This window comes from Apodemus sylvaticus, chromosome 17, assembly GCF_947179515.1.
Source record: "Apodemus sylvaticus chromosome 17, mApoSyl1.1, whole genome shotgun sequence".
Taxonomy (NCBI): domain Eukaryota; kingdom Metazoa; phylum Chordata; class Mammalia; order Rodentia; family Muridae; genus Apodemus; species Apodemus sylvaticus.
The window spans coordinates 35610010-35633119 of NC_067488.1; the positions used below are offsets into that span (position 1 = coordinate 35610010).

A 23110-nucleotide genomic window follows, 5' to 3' on the forward strand; every position below is an offset into this window, starting at 1 on the left:
GAAGCAGAAACAGGAGAGCAAGGGAACAGGGGAATTTGAGACAAGAGACTGAACAGCACCAGTGAGGAGATGCTGAGACTATGGAAGGTAGATCTGGATCCTCAAAAAATTCCTCCACCCACCCACTCCCCTACCCACCCTGCCACTCCCCCCACACCCCAACCCACTCCCCCCACCCCCAACCCCCAACCCAGCACCACCATCTCTTTGTTATGCAAATTTGAGATTTCTTTAATTAGAGTCTGGAAAGAACCAAGGGCAGGAGCCCTGTCCCACCCAGAATAAGAAATATTCAAAGACACCGAAAGACAGGCTAATGGACTGAGGATCCCTGGCAGAGAAGCCAGGCTGGGAGAGGAACTGTCAGCAGTGTCTATGCCTTGGGGAGCGGGGCAGACCCTGCTGATAGCTCACACCTCCAGGCATGTCAGTAATAAATTCTTGTCATTTCTGGGTGGGGTAAGAACTTTTTTTGTTTGCCTCTGAGTCAGGGGTGGATGAGACAGTGGAGAACGGCTAGCACAGGGGAAAGATGGAAGTCCTCTCCACCCCACCCCCATCCCCAGAGCCTTTGCCAAGCCCTCACAGTGTCTCCCTCATCCCCGCCTCTTCCTCCCTCTTGCCCTGATAGCCTGAGACCTCCAGGAACCTGGAGGATGCTGGGTGAGAATTCATTCACCTTCCCTATGGATCCAGTCCTGGGACTTTCCCTTTAAGAGCTGTCAGAGCAGGGAGGCTGGCCAAGCTGGGCTGGAGGTGGGGACAGAGGAAAGAAAAAGAAAGAGGGGGAGAGTAGCAGAAAAAGTTTTTTTAAAGGAAAATGCAGGGCTAGTCCGTTGGCCTGACGTCAGATGTCGCTTTGACAACACCCCCCCCAGGGGGCTGAGGAAGGCTCTCCGCTGCTCTGATGGGCCAGCCCAGTCCTGGCCCAGCTCCCTGGAGAGGCATCTGCATCCTCTGGGCTGAGCCGTAGCTTAGCTCCTGTGACGCTGACTTCCAGGCATGAGGTGGCTCCTGCCTTGGACGCTGGCAGCCGTGGCAATCCTGATGGTGGGCAACTTCCTGGCCACGGTGAGTCCTGCCTAGAAGGGATCAATGAGGGAACCCGATCCCTTTCTGCCTGCTTCTGAAGCCGAGGAACTGGGGGGTCAAGACAAGATAGGTTGGAATAATGATCGGAGAGAGAAGAGGGTTGCTTGGCTTGGAAGAAGGTGGTGGAGTGGAGCAGAAGGCACACCCCTCTTATTTTCTCTATTCATAGACAATAACACTCAACAAAATAAGGGCCTGGGGACCTGTACTCCAGACTGGCCCTGTGATCTTGGGTGGGTCACCCCCTCATTCAGAGCAGCATAAAATGAGGGGTTGCTAGGAGCATCCAGAGCCTATGAGTTTGAAAACTGCTGAGCAGCAGAACTCCACCAAAGAGAGGTGCTGGGAGACCCCAGGAAAAGATGTGAAGGGACATGCCAGCTTTCAGCAAATCTCCACCAAGAAAGCGGGGTTTGTGGGTTTACCACCGCGAGCTCCTTGTAGCCCTCCATGGTTTTTTTTCTTGCCATTTCCAGAAGGTATCTCAGTCCTGGAGGGAGGGACAGCAGTCTGCACCTTCCAGAAGCAGGGAAGGAGACACGTGGCAAAGCAGGGAAGTCTGCTGGAGCAGAGGCGGGGGTGGCTGGGCAGGAGGGCGAGCTGCTAGGGGCAGTGAGTGATGCGGGCAGCTGAACAGAAGGGAGGCAGCTTCGGGCAGCAGGCTGAGCTGCCTGGGCGGCTGCTGAGTCTGAGGTCCCACAAGAGGGCCAAAGAGAGTGGGAGTTGCAAGGCCACTGACACTGAGCTATACCAAGGACTTCTCTGGGGGTGCCAACATGCCTATTCCAGGAGACTTGGAGTCAGGGTACAGCTACCTGCCCATGGGCACAGAGGTCCGTTTCCACTGAAGCTTAGAACTAGACATGGCCAGGACTGGGTAACAGGCGTCTTGAGGTGTTACATGCAGAGAATGAACCTGTCCAGTTTGTACCCAAGTCCTCCGGCCCTTGCATGATGCCTGTTCAGAATAGCATCTGACCCTACAACAAGTAAAAGTACCATCTCCATTCACAAAGGATGACCAGAAGCAGAGGAATTGCCCAGGGTCGGGATGAGTGAGTGGCCAGAGTCACACTGCCCTGCAGTGTCACAAGCCTGCAGGTGGCTGGGCCTGGGAGGGCAGGGTGCAGATGGAGAAGTGGTGATGGGAGAGGCAGCAACAGAGTGAGGGCAAAAGTGGGGAAGTTCATGGTGAGTCTTGCACTGGACCTGCTCTCCTGCCACCGGAGCAGCAGGACTGAGGGATGATGGGGGACAGAGGCGGGGCTTTTTAGGGAATCTCAGTAAAGGCACCCCGAGTCTAGAGAAACCTGGCAGCAGCAGCAAGGAGTGCCTGCAGCAGAAGATCCCAGACTGCCTGCCTCGTACTGTTAGGAATCTCCAGGCCTCTTGTTTTCCAGGATGTCCTCGAATCCTCTATCCCCCAACACAGTACCCTTGATAGTACTGAGCTGGGCTGTGCCCAGACGTCAGTGCCTGGCTCTGTGACCAAATTCCACACATGGCATCCTCCAGGACTAACAAAGACAGGGAGTTCGAATCCAGCAAGGGGCAGGGGGGCCTCCATGGAAAGAATGACGCACATTGACCGTATGGAAGGAAAAGCATGTGGGAAGTGAGCATTGCCAAGAAGGCTGTGAGGAAGTAGGCTGGGAGGGGGCCACTGTCTGGTGTGCATGCAGCTGAGTGGGCTGTTGGCAAGAGCAGCAAACTAGCTAGGGAGGGGGCCGTTCAGAGCGGGGGAGGGAGGCAGAGTTTGGCCTCAGACGTAAAGCCTGGTACCTATGACAGCCCTGTGGATGACACTCTGTGTGAGGAACAGATTGTTTGATCTCTTTTCTTTTTCTTGGACAAGTGGTGAGGACCCACCTGCTAAGAGAAAGGGCAGAGTGTGCGAGCCTTCCCAAGGACGGTGTACGTGGTAACACCCATCCATGTATCATGCCCGTGCAGAGATAGAATCCTTGCCTGAGAACTGCCAGCAGTCACTGATGCTCAGAGAGGTTAGGTAAATTACGAAAGGCCACACAGCTAACAGTCCATGGAAATGGCATTTGAACTTAGGGGACAGCCTTCTGCTGCTCTGAGTCGTTATATCGAAACAGAATCCATGGAGGCTGGACTCTAGCAATACTTGCAGGCTGGAGGCATCCACCTGTGTGTTAAAAATGAGAGATAAGAGAGGGATAAGCCAGTGTCTCCCAGGATTGGTAGGCTGGGATGCAGGGTCTGCCATTGGCTGAATCTTCTCTCCCTATCATGTGTGTGGGGGCTGTTCACACAATCGGATGTATGTGAGGAGGTGGAGAGGGGGGGGGGGCGAGCTAGGGGCAGGGGGACTCATTGTTTGAATAGGGAATGCCAACTCATTTTCTATTCCAAGAACCGCTTACGGAATCCCAGGCCTGGGCATGTGATGAAATCCTCCCTTTAATTGAAAACGCAAGCGTGACCCACAGACAGTCTCCACATACCTAGGCATTTCACTGTTGTGAGTCAGCAGCTCCGCCCACCCCTCCCCACCCCCACATCAGAGTCTGCAGTGACTAAAGCCCCTGCCTGGCTTGGCCCCATCAGGATGCCACAGGACAGCTGCTGAGAGACAGTCTGCTCCACTAGGCACACCATGTGTCTAGGGCTGGCAAGCAGGAGGGCTGACCCACCCGTATGGTCCTTGGCAGACATGAGCTCCACCTGTGGGCAGACCTCTGGTCCTTTGGCAAATCCACACACCACGGGGTTTAGTGGCAGTTCTGTCTATGACAACTGAATGGGGAACTGCCACACAGTGCAGAAATCATCTCTCAAGCCTGCTGTAGTGCCCCCCACCACCATCTCCCAGAGACTTCAAGACTAGGTCCCAGAGTGACTCCTAACAGCAGAGAGGGAGCTAATGCCACAGCCAGACGACCATAGACATAGAAGCCACCTAGCACCAGTGTGTGTGTGTGTGCGAGGATGACTGTAGGGTCTCAGCGTTAGGCTTTGGCATGTGAGCTCTTATTATCAGCAAACTGTGGATGCCTCACTCGGCAGCTGCAAAAGGATAGGACGCCCACTTGGTCCTGGCACATGGTTTTACCCTCCATGTTGACCAACACATTGGAACACTGCCCACTGAGAAGACAAGAGCGTGCTGTGGTCCAGACGCTCGCTGTCCATTGCAGCCTCTTCTACCACGGGCCACTGGACCTCTGCGCTGCAGCCAATCCCTCAGCCACACCCAGTGGAGCCTTGGACTGCAGACCTCAGTGAAGAGAGTCCACGGCAGACTCTTTAATCCCTACCCTGACTCCTTGACAGCATGTGCTTACACTGTGTTTTGGGTTCAACAAAACATATGATTGAAGTCAATTTCGCCTGTTTCTGATTCCTTTTGATATAGCTACTCTAAAGTTCCATCTGTGGCTGGCAAGTGGACACAAAAGTATAGGATTCAGTGAAAGGAGGGCATTTTGGAGGGTTTCGAACCAGGTTTAAGGCAAATATCTTAGGGGGAAGTGTGCACTTCCTAGTGCACCATTTAAAAGGACGAGTGTACCTTTAAGTGTTCACATGAGATTCTGGAGATGGGGAGAGGATGGAGGAGAAGGGTAGAGACAGAACTCATGAGGCCTGCAGAATCAGTCCCATCAGCCATTCCAGCAGCACTGCTGGATCTCAAGCTAGCGGGAGGCCAGGATTCAGGCAGGCCGCCAACCCTGGAGTACAGGCACCAGGGGAACTGGACTCATTACCGTGTGTGTGTGTGTGTGTGTGTGTGTGTGCAAAGCAGGGCAGGGAAGCATCTGCTCTCCTATGTTCAATGCAGGGTTCCTTCTAAATCCTGTTAGCCAGGTCTCCAGGCTTGAGAGGGAAGTCGGTGAGCATCCTAGGGGACTTTGAAAGAGAAAGGAAGATGGGTGAGGTGATGCTGCTACTGTTAAGTGAGATGGTGATGATGATGACAACGAGGAGGAAGAGGAGGAGGACAAGGACGACGACAACGATGATGATTGATGATGATGATGATGATGATGGAGATGATGGAGATGGTGGTGATAATGGTGATGGTGACAGTGAGACTGAAGATGCCTGTGGGGTTGTGGGTAACTGAAAAACCCGAGTCAGGGGCAGTGGCCCCCTCCGTTTTGACTGTAGGTCTCACAGCTCATCCACTTGCTTGTTCTGTTGGAAATCTGGGGCACCTGCATGGGGTCTGCCCTGGGTGGTTGAAAAAACAACGCGCCTGCCCGGGAGATGGTTTCCGAATAACTCAAGCCTGCTTCGGATGTTTTAAAGCGAGGACGGATGAGATATAAAATATTCTCTGCCCTAGTGCTGACCTCCTGATGCCTGGGCTCCCTCTCCCCCTGGCCCTCCCCTTCTCTACCTTCTTCCCTACTCCCTCGTCTTCCTTCTATTCTTTCTCTTCCTTCTATTCTTTACTTTTCTGAAAGTAAAAGGAGGCTAGAAGGAGCGGGAGGCAGAAGGGAGCACCTGGGCCCCTGAAAGGGGATCGTGAACATTCCAGGGATGCGATTTGATCTTGGCCCGCCCAGCAGCCTGAGATCTGGAGGCAAGTCCAGGCGAAATTTCCACCTTTGCAGATCTACTGGGAGCAGGGGGTAGGGACAGCAGAGTCCAGGCTCTGAGGGCTCCCCCAGGGATCCTGCCTCCTCGGGTCTATGAATGAAGAGAAGGAAAGAGGGCTGGGAACCTCTCCAGGATTAGAGAGGTCTGAGGGGGTTGGCAGGATAGAGGAATGTTTAGAAAAAGCTAAACTTCAACCCTGTGTTTTGTTTTGGTTTGGGTTTGGTTTTGGTTTTGTCTTTGAAGCAAAATGGTAGACTCCTTGAATTGCTGGCTGTTCTTCCAGGCCAGCCTTGTCTGGTACATGGGTCAACTCCAACAAGTCTTCCTCACATTCCCCCCAAGCAGGCTACAGACATCTCCATAGAGCTTACCCTTGTCAGGTGGAAGGGCTTACACCACTCAACTGGAACTACACTGGCCTCACCCCATGGAAGGTCATCCTTTGCTATGGCCTGAACTCATACAAAATGTCACATCTCTCAACTCTCAAGCCACCGTCCAGGCCTTTGTACACCAGCCTGGCTCATGCTAGGTTCTTTCCTGATCTGGCATGTCCCCTACTGGTCTGTCAGCAGCTGTGCTAGAACCTTGTAGGTGCCCAGGACAGGCATTGCTGTGACCCCTAAAGCTAGGTCAGGGCTGATGATGGCTAGCTAGATTGTACGTGGGAAGGATGAAAAAGAAGGGGTGACCCCTGACCTTTCTGAAGTGGAGATGCCTTATGGAGAAAGCCAGACAACGTTGGAAGAGGACCTGATGCTGTTGCTATGCAGTCCAGGCAACAAGCAGTGACTTTCAGACTTGGTACCAAATCAAGAGTCAGGAACGCAGCTTTTCCAGGACCTGTGCTAGCCTCAGCCTCGATGTCCCAAACTGGAAAGTAGACATCACTGTAGGCTCACTATACCTGTACACCAGGTTGAACTGGACAGACGTCAGGAGAAGCTAAGGCTATGCACTCCAGAGATAAGCGTCAGCCCAATCCAGAGGCCAGACAATGGTTTATTAGCTGCGATGGGTGGAGAAGCCCTTTTCACAGAGCCTTGTGGTAACACAAGTTGTGCTGGGTATGAGTGAGACTGGAGAAAAAGTGTCTTGTAGATTGGAGGAGGCTTCCTTTGGTTGTGGGTAGAGTATGATTTGGGATCTGTATTCATAAAGTCTCCCAGTTCCTGCCTTTCTCACTGAAATCTACACCCATGTATATGTGCTTCACACACACACACAAATACACACACACACACACACCTTTTTGGAAGTAGAGGAAGATGAGCAACAGTTTAAACAACTCAGGGTCTCGGTGTCCCTGTTCGTGATCACCTCCCCAGGTATTTCTACCATTACAATCACCATGGCTTGACTGCTTCAGGGAAGGGACCTTATCTTCTCCATGGACCACGGCCCCTGCCTGCCATCACCATGTCCTTAAACCCCAGGTCTGTCTTCTCTCACCAGTGGCTGCCTGACTCTCACCCGACTGCTTAGATACCCTCCTGAGATTGAATAATTGCTCAATTATTCTCCCCATTTAGGTGCAGTGGAAATGCCTCCTCTTCCCTGAAACATTTGCTGCCCTCTTGCCTCTCTCTCCCTTCACTTTGCTCCATGCCCCCTCTGCTACCAAATGAGGAATCCTATCTGCGTATGAGCTGAAGGAACAATGCCGAGAGTTGGGCTTTTGCTCCATACTAGAGGCCTCAAGCAGATCTGACTTCCTATAGTTCGTTTTACTCCATAGAAGAGAACTTGCCAATCTGCCTGTCTTTGGGGTTATCACCAAGACAGAAGCATCTGGTGAAAACACACCAGCTTTTAAACAGGGTGTGGTGGCACATGCTTGTAATACCAACACTTAGGAGGTGGAGGCTGGAGGATCAGATATTTAATATCATCCTTGGCTACATAGTGCGTTTGAGGCTAGCCTGGGCTACATTGAGACCCTGTCTTAGAAGAGCCAAAAATTTAAATACATAAAATAAATAAATCATAGACAGTATTGATTCAAAGAAGCCATTGGAAATGCTCTTCTGGGTGGCCAGTGCCATTTGAGCATGCTCTGAGGAGTTATATGGATAAATGATAAAACAGAAACTATTGTGTTGCCATGATAATTGTATGCAGGTTGCATTTTCTAAAACTCTCTCCCATTTCACAGACACATCAAGATGATCAGTGAAAACACTGGGTGCCCACGACCTCCTACATTTCTGGAATGAGCATGCATGCACTAGTGTGTGTGTGTGTGTGTGTGTGTGTGTGTGTGTGTGTAGACAAGAGAAAAATAAGGTCAACAAAGTACAAGTGGTGATGGAGGTTAGTGACAGGGGCACAGTGTCATTGTCCCAACTTCACGAGATCCAAATTCTCATTTGAGTATTTGTCTCATGATCATCATGTTTCAAGTTTATATATATTAAATTACGTATTATATATTTAATGTAAGCACATACAATTTAATTATACCATATGGAATGTATGTATATATGTATATTTATTATAAAATCTATAATTATAGTATAGCATATATTATATATGGATTATAGAAAGATAAATAGAAAGAAAGATGACGGATGATAGTGGTTTATTGTAATATTACTATTATTAGTTCAGATTTTTCAAGATAGAGTTTCTCTGTGTAGCCCTGGATGTCCTGGTACCATTCTGTAGACCAGGCTGGCCTCCAGCTCAGAGAGCCACCTGCCTCTGCCTCCCGAGTGCTGGGATTAAACTCACGTACACTGTCTCCTTGTGATTTTCTTAAAATTCCCTAAAAGCGCTAAAACCATTTCTGGTCCCTATATAGAAGCCCTGAGATGGGTGTAGCCAGGCTGTGGCTGCCATAGCCCCAGCCCTTGGTCTTTTTCACACTCTTGTCTCCTCAGAAGGAGGGCCTAGAGCTGGTACTGATCATGTACCATGGTACCCGGAGGTTAGCAGAGGCTTTGCGTGCACTGTCCTTTCCTTTTGAGATGGGATACTGACAGTCATTCCAGGCTAGCCCAGAACTCGTGATCTTTCTCTCTCTGCCTCTCAGGGGCTAGGGACACAGTCCTGTCTACCATGCCTTGCTTCTTTGTACATTTGAGGAATGATTAAATCAGTGCGTGTAGTTGGGAAAGATCCCCAACTCTTGCCCCTTTTATCCTCTCTACACAAAATTGCCTTGTCTGGGCAGGGCCTCCCAAAATGCAGGGTGTATAATTGATGTGGAGAAAACTGCAGTCTTCCGCAGTCCTTGTTCTTACCCTCTAGCCAGCTACAGTGAAAACCTGGGGCAACTTCACTCCCTGAACACCCTCTTGAATGAAGCCCTAGGATTCAAGGCTGTGTTGTGAGGTGAAAGGGCTTCCCACTCATGCCTGGCTCAGGTCTGCAAGTCTTGGAGCCAAGATCTTCCCACACAGCAGTCTAAGGGACTTGGTGTCCAGAAGCTTCCAGGAGGCACTGAAGCTTCCAGGAGGCACTGAAAAAGTGTCACCCTCCCTGTTGTGGTCCTTTGGACCAGAACTATGGCAACAAAACAGTGGGACCAACAGGTTCCTATGGTGCATGCCACAGCCTGGGCCCAGACCTATTCTATCTCCTGTCTGCCACAGAGCATCTCTTTTCACTAGCTGCTTCTAAGCCCAAAGACTCAACAAGCCCAGACCTTAGGGTATGATCTACCATTTCTGCCTCGGCACTGACCTCTGGTGGAGCATCTAAGCACAGTCACCCAAAGACTTCCGCCATGTTCTCCACACCCACCACTCACTGCTGTTCCCTTACCATTGCCCAAGTGTGTTCTCACACCCGCGGGCACTCAGGTGATTTACCCTTTCTGGATTTCTGAATCCAGACATCCTCTCCTCTTCTGGGGCCCTTTGGAATTACGGATCATCCCTGTTGTGATACAGTCCTGCAGTGGCCCACGCTTTGTGTCTGAAGGGACCAGGTACCCAGTAGAGCCTTAGTGCATAGGTATGCTGGAAATATGGGAGAACACATAAATAAACATGGATGGATAAGGGTGTTTATGGTGCATCTCACGACAACCACTGTGGGGGACGCTAGAGTTAGACAGGACAGCTGGGCAGTGAGATCTCCAACAAGTTTCTTCAGCTCTCTGAGCCTTTGTTTCTTCCACTGGGTGTGGAGATAACACCAATGCCTCTCATCGGGTTGATGGAGGGCCACACCACCACCACCCTTTCTAAAATGAAGAGGAAAGTTCAAATAGAACAACAGTCCCCAGTGCCCAGCCCTGGCAGTGGGACTGGGAGGCTGTCACATGAGATCTCCCCACTTCCCTGTGTCCTCTCAACACTGGACCATCTGTGCCCTTAGAAAAGATCCTTATCACCGGGACCCCTGTGGAGTCCTCTCCACCCAGGCAAGGTCCTATTTTCTGATCCCATGTCTCTATTGGACACTTTTTTTTTAAATGAAGTAGTGTTCCCATTGTATGAAGCCCAGAGGATCACTTAGTTTCTGGGTCCATCTAGAGTACTGAACCACAATGCCTCACGCTTAGCTGGTGTTCACCTGTAAACGGATTATTACAGATGCATATGCAGTCTTTCCCACGGTGCTCATCCAAGCATATCTATGCTTCCCGTCAGCAATGGGCATTCCTTCTCAATTTCAATCAGCTTCAGCATTCCTGTAAGTTTGTCAGCAGGGGTCAAAACAAATACTTTTACCCTGCCTACCCACATTGTTCCTTTTGTCCAGAAGTATGGGAATCTTATGGACATTGCTACTAAGCTATGCCTTTCTCTGTTTTCAGTTACTTTAGCAAACTCTCAAGGGCTAAGATGAATTTCAAATCACTTAACAGCATTTTGTCTTGAGGGGTGAAAGAAAGATATATGCCCCCCAAAACCATGTCTGGTGGCTCTGTGTAGGGCACTTTGAGGCACTTCATACTATGCGTAAGCGATATTAAAGCAGGAAGATGACCAGAGGCCCTGTTCTGACCCTATCCTCCATCCTGGGTTCCAAAGCTGTTGTTCCTACCCTCTTAAGAATCACACATACTACAGGCCAACCCAGGCCTGTCTAGAAGAATCCAGAGTCCGAGTGGGATCAGGGCATCTGTGTTGATGGTTGCTGTCTTCAGAACTATCTAGAAGAGCCTTGATACCTAGTATCCCCTCCAGCAGCCTAAGTTTGGCTCTCTGGAGACAGTGATGGGCACCAGTATACTGTGACTATCAAGGTGATTCTGGTATGGAAGAGAGTCCAGGGAGTCCTGGTGGGTTTTGCTTCTGCTAAAGATTCCTGAGCAGGGAGCAGAGGCCTTGGGGTGAGCAGGAACAGGCAGGCAGGCCTGCAGCCCTGGAACTAGGCAGGCCAGCTCTGACTGAGCGCGTACTGTGCATGCGGTTTGGGAGGCATCTTGGGCATGCCACTTTGTTCTTGTCATCCTGTTAACACTGTGGCATCTGCAGAATCCAGTGCCAGAAGCACACTGTAAAAGGAGTTTTATGTGAACAACTTCAATTTGGAAATACCGAGCCTTTTTTAGTTTTTCTCTTTTCCTTTCTCAGTCCTTCCTGGTCAGCCTTCTCCTTACTTGATGGTTTATTTTTTTTTTCTCCTTTCTTCCTTCTTATGAGTGCTACAGGGTCCCAGGGTACTGTGTCTGAACAGATGCATATGCCTACTTTGGGGTAGATGCATTGACTACTTGTGATGTGTAAGGGGATGACAGCCAGGGCTCTCTGAGAAGAGGGCAGAGCTCCTGTAGGAATAGCAGGGACAGAATCCCAAGAAACGTATGGGTGCAGAAAAGGGATCTTAAGGTTCTAAGATGCTGTCCCTATGAAGCAAGGTGCTTCTGGAAAATTCTATGGCACCTTAAAGTGCACAAGAGGCTGATGCCCCCTTTGGATCACCAGGAGATTCTTTCCATCCTCCCAGATCTTGTGAGGCTAAGCTTTGCCAGCTATCAGGTTTGCCTGCAGGCCTGTTGCTTCCACAGGGATGTGGGTAGACTAGCTATTTGTATTCTGAGTCCAAGGTTCCCCAAGTCTTGCTCTATTTGGCTACCGGAGGCCCCAGGAGAAGTCTTCCCGTGGGTTTATTGCAAAAGCGGATGAGTTAATTGCTTAAAAGCTTTAGAGAAGGTGCCGGGAAACTGGCTGTACAGTTACAGGCACTTGCTTCTCTTCCAGAGGACCAGAGTTTGGTTCCCAGAATCTGTGTCCAGCAGTTCATGAACCCCTGTGACTCTAGCTCCAAGACCCTCTTCTGGTCTCTAGGGGCATATGAGCATACATGGTATACACACAGATACACTGACACGCCGTATACTCATCTACACACACTAATAATAATTGTTATTATATAAAGCATTATTTTCCTTAAGCTTTGGGCAGAGAGGAACTTGGTCCCATCCCCTGACTCCCTAGGTGACCTTGTACAGACCAAATGGCAGATCACTTAGACTCCCTGAGGGCCCAGTTCCTCACCACTCTGAGGAAAAATCACCAGGCTCAGTTTGTAATGTTAGACAATATATGAACTGGTATTTATATGCGAGGAACCCTCCATAAATATTAGCTGTAGAGATCTCAAGGACTTGTGTGTTTCTTCATACCACAAAACAGGGGAATGGCAGGAAGGTAACCCGGCCCTTAAGAGTTCAAAGTTCAGTTGAGGATATGAATATAAACTCATCATTTCTGCTGATAGGGGCTTACTGACACCTTCTATGTGCCCAGCTTTGTGAGGCCTTATCTCTGCCCCCATAATTGCCAGCTACTATTTCCTTTTTAAATATTTTGTTTCTTTTAATTTAGTATCAGTGTGTACCTATGGGGGGTCAGAAGAGACCTTTCAGGAGTTGGTTCTCTCCTTCTGAGGCTGATGCCTCTTACCATTTCTGCTGCATGACACACTTTGGATGGTTCATGGCTTCAGAGCGATCCTCCATTCTCCTCCATCTGTCTCACTACAGGAGTAAAAGGATTAGAACTGCATGCTGCCACATCTGTCTTTTGTACACGGATTCCAAGGGGTGGAGTTCAGGTCATCAGATTTTTACTGGCTGAGCCATTTCACCAGCTCCTGGGCACTTCTTAGTTGCCTCCCCAAGATGGTTCTTGAATACCTTTTAGCTAGTTTCTTCCATCAAATGATTCTACCTCCATGTTCCATCATGGGAAAAATACTAGATTGGAGTTCTAATCCACGTTCAGAAGCAGTTAGGTACTCTAGTCTGCTCACTGATCTATGAAATAATATGACCATCTCCATGAAGAAGATGAGATAGTCTGAGATCTTTGCTAGGCAAGTCTCTTGTGCTCGGGCTAGTAGCCCTTAGTAGGCAGACTGAGTAACTAGAGACTAGCATAAAGCTGTTCCCTTGGGAGTAAGTAAGAATGCCACTTGCTGAGGAGAAAGCTGAGCCTCAGAAAAGCTCACGTGCCACAGGAATGACAATAAACAGAAGCTTGGCACAAGGGATCACTGTGATTTACTCCAAGCCCAGATCTTCCCTGAGCATCTCCTACTAACATCTCTCAGTGAGTGGGGCATTCAGGACTACTCTTGGCCAATATAGGCATCAGCAGTGAGCCAGCCTCTGCTTCTTCAGACCCACTCTGATTTGCACACATGCTCCTGCACCCAGGACACTGCATGCCACCAACTTTGCATTGCGTGCCAGCTGCTCCATGTACTTCAGTCCTCCACCCTTCGTCCTTACCCTGGGGCCATTCTTGCACTTCCATTATGGTTTCTACACTTTTGCCACCTCCTGGGAGAAGTTGACCCCACGCTGTATGCCCACCACATCCCTTCTTCCTACTCCTGATGTCGGGTACGTCTGTTTGATTCCCTCCACTGTGCCCTCAGCACTCAGCCAAGCACCCAGCACAAAGTAAAAGCTAGAGCTGTGTTGAGTAAAGGAAATGAATAAGTGACGTCACTGTAGCACTGATCACCTTGGTTACAGTTATCATGTACACATCACATATTGTGTTAGTGAGTGAAGCGACTCTAGGCAATGCTGCTTCCTTCAACCCATCACAGAGCCTAGCACACAGTACCTGTTAGGTAAATATTTGTGGATTCATTAGCCAAAGAGCTGATATGCATTTCTTCAGGGGCAAAAGTTCCTTGACAGCTCTCTGTGTGTCTCTGTATGTAACTGAGGGTTCTCACTAGGAGTCTGAACTAATCATTGGCCTGTAGTCAAATACCTTGGATATTAATGCTGGGCAAGACATCAGGAATCAGGCAACTGAACATCAAATCCTGGAGGAGACAGGTGCAGAGGTACAGCTCTGTACTTCTTTCTTGGGATAGTTGGAAGCCTTCACACCACTAGATGGCACCAACAGCTAAGACTTGGTCCAAGGCAAGTTTTGCCTATCCAGTCACTGCCTAATTTAAGAATCCTTCTTACCTTCCTTACCCAGATGCCTGAGGGCCTCTAGGCAGGTACCAAGAAAGAAGGCTGCCTATTCAGACTGCTTACCTGGTATGAAGGGATGAGGCCGGTGATATTCTCATAGAGTCTGGTACACCAGCTCATAGCTATTCCAATGAGCGAGACAGGCTTGGGGAGGTATGCTCTAAGTGTCCCTCACATGCTAAGTCCCTGTGTTTGCACACCCAGTATACCTGTTTCTACATAACTGCTCTCAAAGTGACATCCTTGTACCAAGTTACAGACCTCAGAAGGGCTGGGATGTATTTCTAAACCCACTTAGAAACACCCCCATCTTGCCCTCTCAGACTCTGTCTATTCTTCTGGAATCCCAAACATAGCCCTGAGAAGAGAGATTGATTTGGAGTATGATGTCAGGTAATTCCACAGCACTTTCATCCCTCTGCAAGTTAATAGCTAGAGGACCCCACTGTGCCCTGTGCACTGTGCACAGTGTTTTATATTCTGGCAGAGAGAAACAAAACCCTAACAGAAAAGCCACTGTGTCTGTCAACAACAAGGTAGCCTGTCACTCCACGCACACTGCAAGCATCTGGTAACTGAGGGCTCAGAGTGTCATAACAGGTCAAAGAGATCAGGGAAATTTATCTCAGACATAGGGAAAATGCCTTGAGGCAGGGAAAGGATACACCAGGCTGGGCCCTAAATTAATCCTGGAAGTGATGTGTCAGCCTGAAATCAAGGCTATAGCAATACAGGCTGGCCAGAGTCACCCTGTAAGTTTCCAGGCCTTCTTTTCTTGCATCAGTATCTATGCACTTGTGATGTTCCAGGACCTGCAGGTCAGAACAATGCAGTAGCTTCATCCCTGCTCCTTTTTAGCCAGAGCTATTCCTACCCTAAACTCCAGAGAGCTTCTTTGCACTTTCCACAGGACCCAGAGCTTCATGCTCTGATTCCTAACATCCAATGCTCGTTTCTCCTATACTGCTAGGCCGCAGTATTTCACTGGTTGAGAATTGTTCTGATTCCTCTGAACTTTGAACTCCTTAATCTTACTAGATTTATTGAAAGAAAATCGATGTTTGTCTGTTGATCATGTGGAAGTCAATAATCGTGAAATCATCTAAACACAATGAAGGGGAAAAGACAATTGCAGCTATTTGGGCTTGGAAACTCTGGACTGGACAACCCCTCTTCACCTCTGCCCTTCCTCCACAGGCCCTCTCTCCAAGCCCCACAACCATGACCTTCACCCCAGCACCATTGGAGGGAACAACAACACGCCCTGAATTCTGCAAGTGGCCATGTGAGTGCCCACAATCCCCACCTCACTGCCCACTGGGCGTCAGCCTGATCACAGATGGCTGTGAATGCTGTAAGATATGTGCCCAGCAGCTCGGGGACAACTGCACAGAGGCTGCCATCTGTGACCCACACCGGGGCCTCTACTGCGACTACAGTGGGGACCGCCCGAGGTACGCAATAGGAGTGTGTGCACGTAAGTGAGAGACTCCATACCTTCCAACTGCCCCCACACCTTATCTCTGGCCCATGAACACCCACAGCCCTTCAGCTGCCCAGGCTTGGCTTGGCTGCTCAGGAACCATATTCCAACCAATCCACAGTTAGAGGGAAGAGAGTCATAACTGCACTCTTCTTGTCCCTAACATATTATGTCTTGTTCTCTTCCTATTAGAGACATTTTCTCCTGAGGAAGGAGATTCTGCCAAGATATACTTAAGCCTAGTTCCATTTTCTTGATAAGAGTCTTCAGTAGACGCCCAATGGCCTCTCACATGATGTGGAGTCACTGTCATATTTCAAATGCTTTAATTGTCCTTTAAATTAAATATATATATGTATATATATTCGTATATATATATGTATATATGTATATATATTCGTATATATATGTATATATGTATATATTTGTATATACATATATATATATATATGTATATATATATACATATATATATATACATATATATATATATATGCTTAAGAAAAGCCATTGACCACGAAATAACAAAACCAGCAGCCTGCATCATTTCCCAGCATCCCTGCTTTTCCAGTAACCACCATTACTTTTAACTTATTGGCCCTCTGTTGTTATAGGTATCACCACATAGTAATGTCTTCTGCGAGATTTCACCTATGCTGTATTATACTACACTATAGCTTGCTATATTAATCTTGAGTCACTCATTACTATTCCTATGGGATAGTTGAAGGATTAGCTCCCTGATGCCATCAGATACCTTTGTTATCTTCCAAATGCCCTTGTCCTGATTTTTGGCTTTGTAATCATGAATATTTTCTTATGTTCTGACTACGTTCACTAGAGCCTGAATATACATGTTTGAATTGCCACTTTTCATGGTACCATCTGCTCTTCCTGGTGCGTCTAACTGCCTTTGTTCTCTTTGATTTCGGTATGTACAGTATCCTTGTGTTTGGAGGAAGACTGTTGTTTGTTCTTTACGGGATCCACCCTGTGTCTGTGTCTGCTGTCCTTGCTGTTCATAGAGAGCATGTTTCTGGGAGTTCACTGCCTCCTGCTTCTCTTTATTTATTTAGTCTGAATCCTCTAAGCATTGTCTGGCCATGTAGTGTGAGCCAACATGGTGATGAACAATGGCCTGCCATATGACATGACAGTCTATCTTCTGAAATGGTTCTCCAAATCTTGTAAACACAGAAACTCCTCCCCCATGAGTATTCAATCAAGACTCCTCTATAATTATTGGTCCATGTATCCCCTAATATCCTTTTATATACAGTACAGTCCCTAGTCCTACCCAACACCTTAGATTCCCATGGTGGGTTGTTGATTAGGTTTGTGCACACAAATCCAAGTCAGGAAGCCATATCTGAGCTTCCTGGTTCCTTTGTGGCCATTCCTGTTCATTTTCTTTTATTTTCATGTTTCATTTACTTAGATTTACATCTTTGGCTTTTCAAATAGATGCCCATTTATTTATTTATTATGTTAATGCCACAAAACACGTTTAAAGAAGACTTGCGCCATAACCTGCACATAATTACCCTATGCACTGGTTAAAATGTGTTTCCTGAACATTAGCCAGACCTATTTAAATAAACCCCTGAGTCACAGGTGATGCCTGCTTGCTGTGCTAAGACTGACATTATAAACAGTCATCTACTTCTTCCATAATCCAGGGAGATGTAGCCATCTTCCCTGTGCTGGGATCCCTCATAAGACCAAGCACAGGAGACCAGCTTGTAATTCCTCTCCCTGCTAGCAGGTACTTTAAGGTCATTTGAAAGGTAACTCAGTTCACTGTGATTACACTAATCTCCAAAGCCATAATGGGATCTTACACGCCATAGACATTGTGTCATGGATCCAGAGATTTTCTTTCCTGTTCTCCACCCACCCCCACCTCCCCTCACAGGTTCCAATCGCAGATCTCATGCCAAACCACTCTCATCCCTTAGCTCCCTGCCCCCAGGAAATTTAATGAATTTCCTTTCCATTTATTTAGGAAAAATAGATAAAACATCCATAATCTAAGGTAAGATTCAGTAGACATTTGGCAGGAGTTCCCTGGCCATTTTGGTTTACAGACCTTGAAATAGAGTAAAACAGGAGTTACAGGGCCTTGAAATGTTTCAACCCATTGCTCAGTTCCAAGAGCTTCCTCCACAGAGCCATTTTCATGTCCAGCTCTAACAGTTGACTCTTTCATCCAGGTACAGTCTTACCCATGAGACTCACCACAGCACTCACACAGACACATATTAGGTACACTATGTACACACATGCATTGTACCCGTGTGTGGATCATATGTCTCATATGTAAACACATGTGCACATATACAAAATTCACTTGTGTTCCCCAAGCATTTTCCCAGAAATATGACATGATGTCAGAATCCCTGAGGCCCAAATACAAGAGACAAAGCAAGTCATGGAAGTATAGAGAGGCTGTGAGACCCAAGAAAATAGAGCATCTCATGCACACCACCCATCTGCATGTGATCAGCTTAGAAAGTGGATGGACCTCAGCATGAGCTAAACTGGTCCACAGAGAATTAGGCCAACACAAGGCAAGTGAAAAACAAATCATCAGATGCTACCACACAGAGCCCGGGGAGCTCAGAAGAACCATCGGCAAACCAGTAAATGCCAGCTTTGGCTGTCCACACTCACCAACCCTCCTGGCCCACCGAGGCCAAGCAGCACAGTGAGTCTAGTCTTGACCCGTCTGCTCAGTTGTCTGTAGGAATCTAGGCTTGTGTACGATTGATAGACACTAGAGCAACATTCAAAGAAACATTTTTTAGAAAAGTGTGTCCAGGCCAACCTAAACACAGGGATGGGCACAGTGCCCTCTACTTTAAAAGGTTCCACTCTTTCAGTTGCCCAAACCTTGCCCTAATGGAGCTTGAACCAGGGCAAAAAGGTCTGGCAAGGGAAAATATAGTGTTTACAGGCTGGTGGGCTTGGGTTTTCAATCCCTGCTCTGCCCCTTGCTGCAACCGGCCTTGGACCACACACCTGAGGATCTTCATTAAATCAGCCTTGAGCAGGGAGGGGTAAACAGGGGGGTGGTGACTTACACTGTGGAAATCATCTCAGCCCTGTCCACTGTTATCCTCTATTGGGGGGGGAGGAGGTCTCATTCCAGGACCTCCCTACCTTGTGTGTAGCTAAAGGGGGTAAAGAAAAACATGGCATGGTGCTTGGGATTATAAAACTTAAGCTGGAGTCCAACCCTTTTAAACCTCAGAGTCCTCAATAAGGATGTGATGAAGAGTGGGGACCCCTGTGGGAATTCACGCTGTCACATGCTTACAGTAGGACCTTAGGGGGGACCAGCAGGCCTGGCATGTGTGTGCCTCTATCCATCCATATGCCCACTAACTCAGAACAATGTGAAGATGAGGTTATAGGACCCAAGCCAAGTTCCTACTCCCGCAAGACCACAGATGGTGAGAGGCATGAAAGTCCAGGTAGAGGAGCATGGGGGCCTGGTGTCTGCAAGTCTTTTAGCTATAAAAAGCCTAGCCAGATCTCACCTAAACTTACAAGTGAGCTTAGAGGGGCTCTGGCTGCTTCCTGTCACCCATGACCAGTCCCCTGGGAAAGTAGAAAGGCTATATGTGCACGAAAAGTCCCCCCTGCCTCTGCTGATGGATAATGCATGGTCATCACAACCCTGATGATCTATGTGGGACAGTTTCATCAGCTGCCCATGTGTCCCCTACAGAGATGGCATTCCCTAGGCACAGTAGTACATGGTTTTGGTTGCACACTAGACTCGTCTAGAAGGCTTTAAAAAATACCAATGCTGAAGGAAGCAGTGCCCCAGCATCGAGGCTTGTCTCATGTTTGTAGCCTGGGTATTAGCATTGTTAAAGGTTGTTCTGTGAGTTCTTGTAAGCCAAAGGAAGGAAGGATGAATTGCTTTGCCATTGATTCCAGAGCCCAGGAGTGATGTCTTTACAGATGAGGGCAGAACATCAGCTTCAGCCTTCTCACCACACACACACACACACACACACACACACACACACACACACACACACACAGAGAGAGAGAGAGAGAGAGAGAGAGAGAGAGACAGACAGACAGACAGACAGACAGATAGACAGACAGACAGAGACAGAGAGGCAGATATATATATATACTTATGCACTTATCTGTCTACACACATATACACGCATGTCTGTGTAAACAAATACATATACAAACTAGCATATTCACATGTGTGTGCACATTCACATGTACATATATGCACATACACATCTTCCTGGCAGTTGAGGGAGTTGCAGGATGACTGAGGATGTAAAGCTCAAGGGCCTCTTCACATCCCGCTTCCTGTTTCCTCTTCCTCTGCCTGATCATCCTCCTTCCTCTCCTCTCATCTCCCTGCTCTTCTGGTGTCAGGTAGAAGGAAGGAGGCTGTGGGTTTGCTGTTTCCACTCTGTTGTTCACCAGCTCTTTGAGTCAATTCATCCCTTCCTCTCCCAGACCTCCCCTGTCCCTGTGAAGTAAACAAAGCTCTCCTGATGAGGTCATCATTGGAGACCTGAGTGAGATCATGGACCAGAAGCTGTGTCAATGTGTGCCAGCACCTGCTTCCTGGCTATTCAGAAAATGGTAGCAACAGGGAGATAGATGTATACACCCTAAGAATGCTACTCATTGGCCAGCTTGCATACCAGTGTCACCTGCAGAGACTGTCTTGTTATACATAACAATGGAAGCAACCATGTGTTTCCTAACAAAACAAAATGTGCCATGTAACACATTTGCTCCTGCCAGGTGCCCTGAAGCTTACTGCCAGATACCACCCCCTACCAATCCCAGAGATAGGATAGGGTTACTGCAGTCAGCAGACTCTTAACAGCCCCTCCTCTGTGGGCATTCTTGCTGTCCCAGGACCCCCTGACTACAGTTACAGTTGTTATCCCCAAGGAACACATAGCACCAAAGTTAGAATCTGACCCAGTGGTTTGCCAAGCCACAGAAGACCAGCTTGCATAACCAACCACATAGTCATATCTCATGTCTAATGAAGGCTGTGGCCCCAGTCTTAGCTCCTCCAGAGATGGTGGGAGATCTCATTTTCTGGGCCTGAGTGCAGAGTGCTGGAAGTCTTCCTTGACTCCTGAGAGTCTTTGCCAATGTATCTGGAAGCTGAGCTTCCTCATTGCTTTGGTTTGAAAAGCCATCAATCTCTGCTTGGGTCTACTTGTAGCCTTCTCCTGCCTATTGTGTACTTAGTACCACAAGGTATTTTTGTGAAGTATATAATTCATCTCATTCATTCAAGTTACTTATTGAATACCTACTTATGCCAGGAAGAATTATAGACGCTGACAGTTCTACATCATCCTTAGAGACAGAAGGAACACATACCCTTCTCTTCTTCTCCAACGCACACTCTTCTTTCTCCATTTCTGCCCCCACTCCAGCCTCCCAAGCCTGCTCCACCATCAAGATCTTACACCTATAGAAGATGTCCTCCCAAGCAGGAAGAATGTCATCAGCACCTGGGCTGCCTCCTTCTTGTTCTGGTCTTTGTGGAAGGAAGCCCTCTCGCATCCATAGGCTCTTCCTGGTCCACTTGCTCCCAGTCTATAGCCATCTGTATATCCCATACCCCCTCCCTGTTCCCTTATCTCCCAACACATTACTAGTGACAGTCACCATCAAAAATCACTCATGTGACCATTGGATCATCTTCCTACTTTATTGTGAGATCATGGACCAGTCCACTATCTTTCTGTCCAGCATTGGGTCTCCAGATCCACAATAGTACTGAGGAAGGCAAGCCACTTTGTTCCTAGGTTCCGATTTCCTATGTATGCTTTCCTCCTTTGGACAGGCATTCATCAGTACCAGTGTTGGGAACACTATAGGAATAAAAATGTATGAGCTCCAGCACTAGGGTGCTAGACCCTCCCACTGAACAGCTGTGGCTGTCCCCTGCTGTTACAAAGCACCTTCACAGTATCCTCTCTCCCTTTATCTTTGTTGTGCCCCACCTCTTCACATGACCCTCTCTTTGTCCTTGGGGTGCAGGCAGCTGATACGTAGGCCAGGCCCTCTTTCCTCACATGAGCGATTTCTTGGCATGGCATCTTAGGCAGAGGGAAACTGCACAGAAGCAGTTTGGCCTGGAGCCCATACCTCCTGGCCTGACATGTCTGCCACCTGTGTTTGCAGAGGTGGTCGGTGTGGGCTGTGTCCTGGATGGCGTGCGCTACACCAATGGCGAGTCCTTCCAGCCCAACTGTAGGTACAACTGCACCTGCATAGATGGCACAGTGGGCTGCACACCGCTGTGCCTGAGCCCCAGGCCCCCACGCCTCTGGTGCCGCCAGCCCCGACATGTGAGAATCCCTGGCCAGTGCTGTGAGCAGTGGGTGTGTGACGATGATGCAAGGAGGCCACGCCAGACTGCACTGCTGGACACCAGAGCCTTTGGTAAGTGTGGGCAGGGGCAAGTGGAGTCCCTGAATATCACAGAGCCCCTAAATTCCTAATGTTCTCTACATAAATCAAGCCCCCAGGCCATTACCCACTCCACAACTCACCAGTTACAAGGCCTTAGAGATGTGCTGTCTGGAACCCAAATTCTCCATCTATAAAATGCAAATGACACCATCTTTCCTGCCTATTGTATGGGCTTCTCCCAGCTTAAAAGCCTAGCATGATATTTTCAGTCCTCTATTATCTTATTAAAGTATTCCAGGGAGTGGGTAGGGACCTAGAAAGAGGAGCGTGTGGCTGTGTCTAGAAAGGAGTAGATGGACTTTCCAGATAACTCAAGGGATCTATTGCTATGGTCATGTGAGCAGACAAAACTCTGTCTGTGTAAGCCTGATAAGAAGCCCTGCGAGGGAGGACACGGATGTGATTTATTCACCATTGCCTACTGGAACTTGGTGCACTTGTCAGACATTTGGAAACTATCCAGCTGGTGTTTGCAGAAGTAGTTATCTGGCTATCGGTGGCTGGATAGATGAATGAATAGATAACAGACGGGTGTGTGCTGCACCAGCAATATGTAGATGTATGGATAGATGCATAGGGGAGAAATGGTAGGAAAAGGGAAGGGAAGTGGATGGATGATGGAAGGATGGATGGATGGATGGATGGATGGATGGATGGATGGATGGATGGATTGATGGATAATACAAAGGGCATATGAATGTGTGCATGGAGAGTAAATGGTTATATAATAGATGGAAAACAGATATGTGGAATAGATAGATAGATAGATAGATAGATAGATAGATAGATAGATAGACAGACAGACAGACAGACAGACAGACAGACAGACAGACAGACAGACAGATAGATAGATAGATAGATAGATAGATAGATAGATAGATAGATAGATAGATAGATAATTACAATGAATGGATGGGTGATAAATGGGTAGATAAAGGATAGATATATACAGATGGCATCTGATTGGATGATGGTGGATATTTATGCATAGTTAGGCTTTTGAACTAGGGCAGAAGGGACAACAGTGAGGAAAGGATAAGGGCGAGAAGCAGTGCTGGAGGGCACCT

The 23110-nt window shown here is 48.2% G+C and overlaps 1 protein-coding gene across 2 annotated transcripts in view; it reads left to right on the plus strand.

Annotated features, from left to right (window-relative positions):
- The first annotated feature begins 674 nt into the window (after nucleotides 1–674).
- Ccn4 (cellular communication network factor 4) overlaps nucleotides 675–23110 on the plus strand; it is a 31486-nt gene continuing 9050 nt past the window's right edge. For both annotated transcript variants that reach the window (XM_052161359.1, XM_052161360.1), the window contains exons 1-3: nucleotides 675–1071; nucleotides 15269–15548; nucleotides 21753–22013. In XM_052161359.1, coding sequence (XP_052017319.1) covers nucleotides 1003–1071; nucleotides 15269–15548; nucleotides 21753–22013 — 610 coding nt within the window. In that variant the 5' untranslated portion in view covers nucleotides 675–1002. The remainder of the gene's footprint in view (nucleotides 1072–15268; nucleotides 15549–21752; nucleotides 22014–23110) is intronic.